The 1676-nt window shown below is 37.7% G+C and overlaps 1 protein-coding gene across 1 annotated transcript; it reads right to left on the bottom strand.

The window, feature by feature from the left end:
* Positions 1–130: 130 nt before the first annotated feature.
* LOC135691999 (DNA mismatch repair protein Mlh3) lies at positions 131–1312 on the bottom strand. Its single transcript, XM_065210014.2, has one exon. The coding sequence runs from the start codon at positions 1310–1312 to the stop codon at positions 131–133; it is 1182 nt and encodes a 393-aa protein (XP_065066086.2).
* Positions 1313–1676: the final 364 nt, after the last annotated feature.

Consider the following 1676-nt stretch of genomic DNA (forward strand, 5'->3'; position numbering starts at 1 on the left):
ACGTCATCGAAAAGCAAATTTTACTGAAAAAACGACAATTTGGCTTATTTTAAAAGAAATTTGCAATTGCTTGCTGTTTGCTGGTATCACAGTCCCGTTTAAAGATTCATTCCATGCCCTTCAAATAATTTCATTTTCTCAGCCTCGAGAAGTTTACACTTTCGCCACTATGTGTATGGTTGGTAAGCGATGACAAATTGATCAGAGGTGCAACACTTGGTCGACCATGTGCACATTGGAACGGCAGCTTACATTTAGAGAGGGACTGTATCATTGACTGGCACTGACCCAAGGATAACGGGTCACCAAATTTGATTGCACCATGGCAGGCATACGAGCACAAAACGTTGTGTATCGAATGTGGAATCACATGGGCATTTAACGAGTTTTCTTGGTATCTTTCGATATGGTTATACAGCAATTCTTTCATTGTCGAATTTTCTAAGACACATTTAGCATCATCTCCCGTCTTGCCCATCTTTTTTACAAAAATGGCAGGCATTTTGGTTATTTTAAGGTCAATATGCATTTTATCATTCTGTTGGAATTCGCTAATAATTGCATATTCTACGCCTATTCTTTGAAAGGAGCTTTTCAGGTTTCTAAAGTTGAGATCAGATCGAATTGTTATATTGAGATGAACTGGCGAGCTGAAAGACTCTGACCTAACGCTGCCACTAGATACTTCAACATCCTTCAAAAATTCATCTTCAAGTTGTTCGAGCCTGATTCTTTCATGTGCTGCATGTTGATCAATGAGCACCAAAATGGTTGATTCATCCTCCTTTTCTCTCAACAGCATCATCAGACATGCAATGAACTTATTATCAACTTGACCAATCACTTGAATATTTTCAAGGTCTAGTTTTGAAAATACCAAAGCTTCTGACCCTTGTTTAAACCCTCTTTGCCTAGGTAACGTTATGTCTAATTGTGCTTCCAATGTCCTGTCTTTAGAAACCCCAATGACAGGGTTAACCCAAGAATCAAAAAATTTCTTGAAAACAGGATCTTGATGGCTTGAAAATCCAGTGTGAAAGTTTGCAAAATGCGAAAGCTTCTTTTTATGCTGGTTATCATTCTCATTTATTGGAGTAGAAGTCCCTCCCTGGCGTTCTTTCGCTCTTTCAAAAAATTCAAACGGAGCGAAATGTTTAGCTTCTAGCCCAGTTTGCACCTTGGAAAAACAAACTTCTTCTTTCGCCATTTCGTTTCTGAACATACTGAAACCATTATTTGAACTTACTTGGATTATTCTTCCTGTAAGCGGATCAAATCTTTTTTGCTTTTCTGCATCGTCATTTTTGGCCATTTCATTCGTTTTTCTTGTATTTGGCAATTAATTTCACGTGCTCTTCCAACTGTGCACTTTTAAGGTATTTCCACTTACCAGCAAGAACCCTCTTTGCCCAGGTTCCCTTGAAAACTTCAACGTATCAACGGTTGCACAATTGGCTCTATAGCAACCGTTCAAATAGCTTTATTGTTGGGTATTTCTTTCGCGACTTCAAATATAATTTTCATGATATAAATGGAATTTTGGACAACCATTTTCTATCAAGCAGAAGGTATCGTTGCTTCTTAATCAAATTTTATGCATGTTAGTCATACATTATATGTTGGTCTGTTTGCTTTACACTAAAATAAATTAATCCACGGCTGCCAGGCCATTCAAC

The sequence above is a fragment of the Rhopilema esculentum genome, chromosome 13 (genome assembly GCF_057945365.1).
Source record: "Rhopilema esculentum isolate cy_ngs chromosome 13, ASM5794536v1, whole genome shotgun sequence".
In the NCBI taxonomy this organism is placed as follows: domain Eukaryota; kingdom Metazoa; phylum Cnidaria; class Scyphozoa; order Rhizostomeae; family Rhizostomatidae; genus Rhopilema; species Rhopilema esculentum.

What these genes read in the sequence shown, in the direction of transcription:
- LOC135691999 (XM_065210014.2), bottom strand. Translation starts at nt 1,312, where the DNA reads ATGGCCAAAAATGACGATGCAGAAAAGCAAAAAAGATTTGATCCGCTT.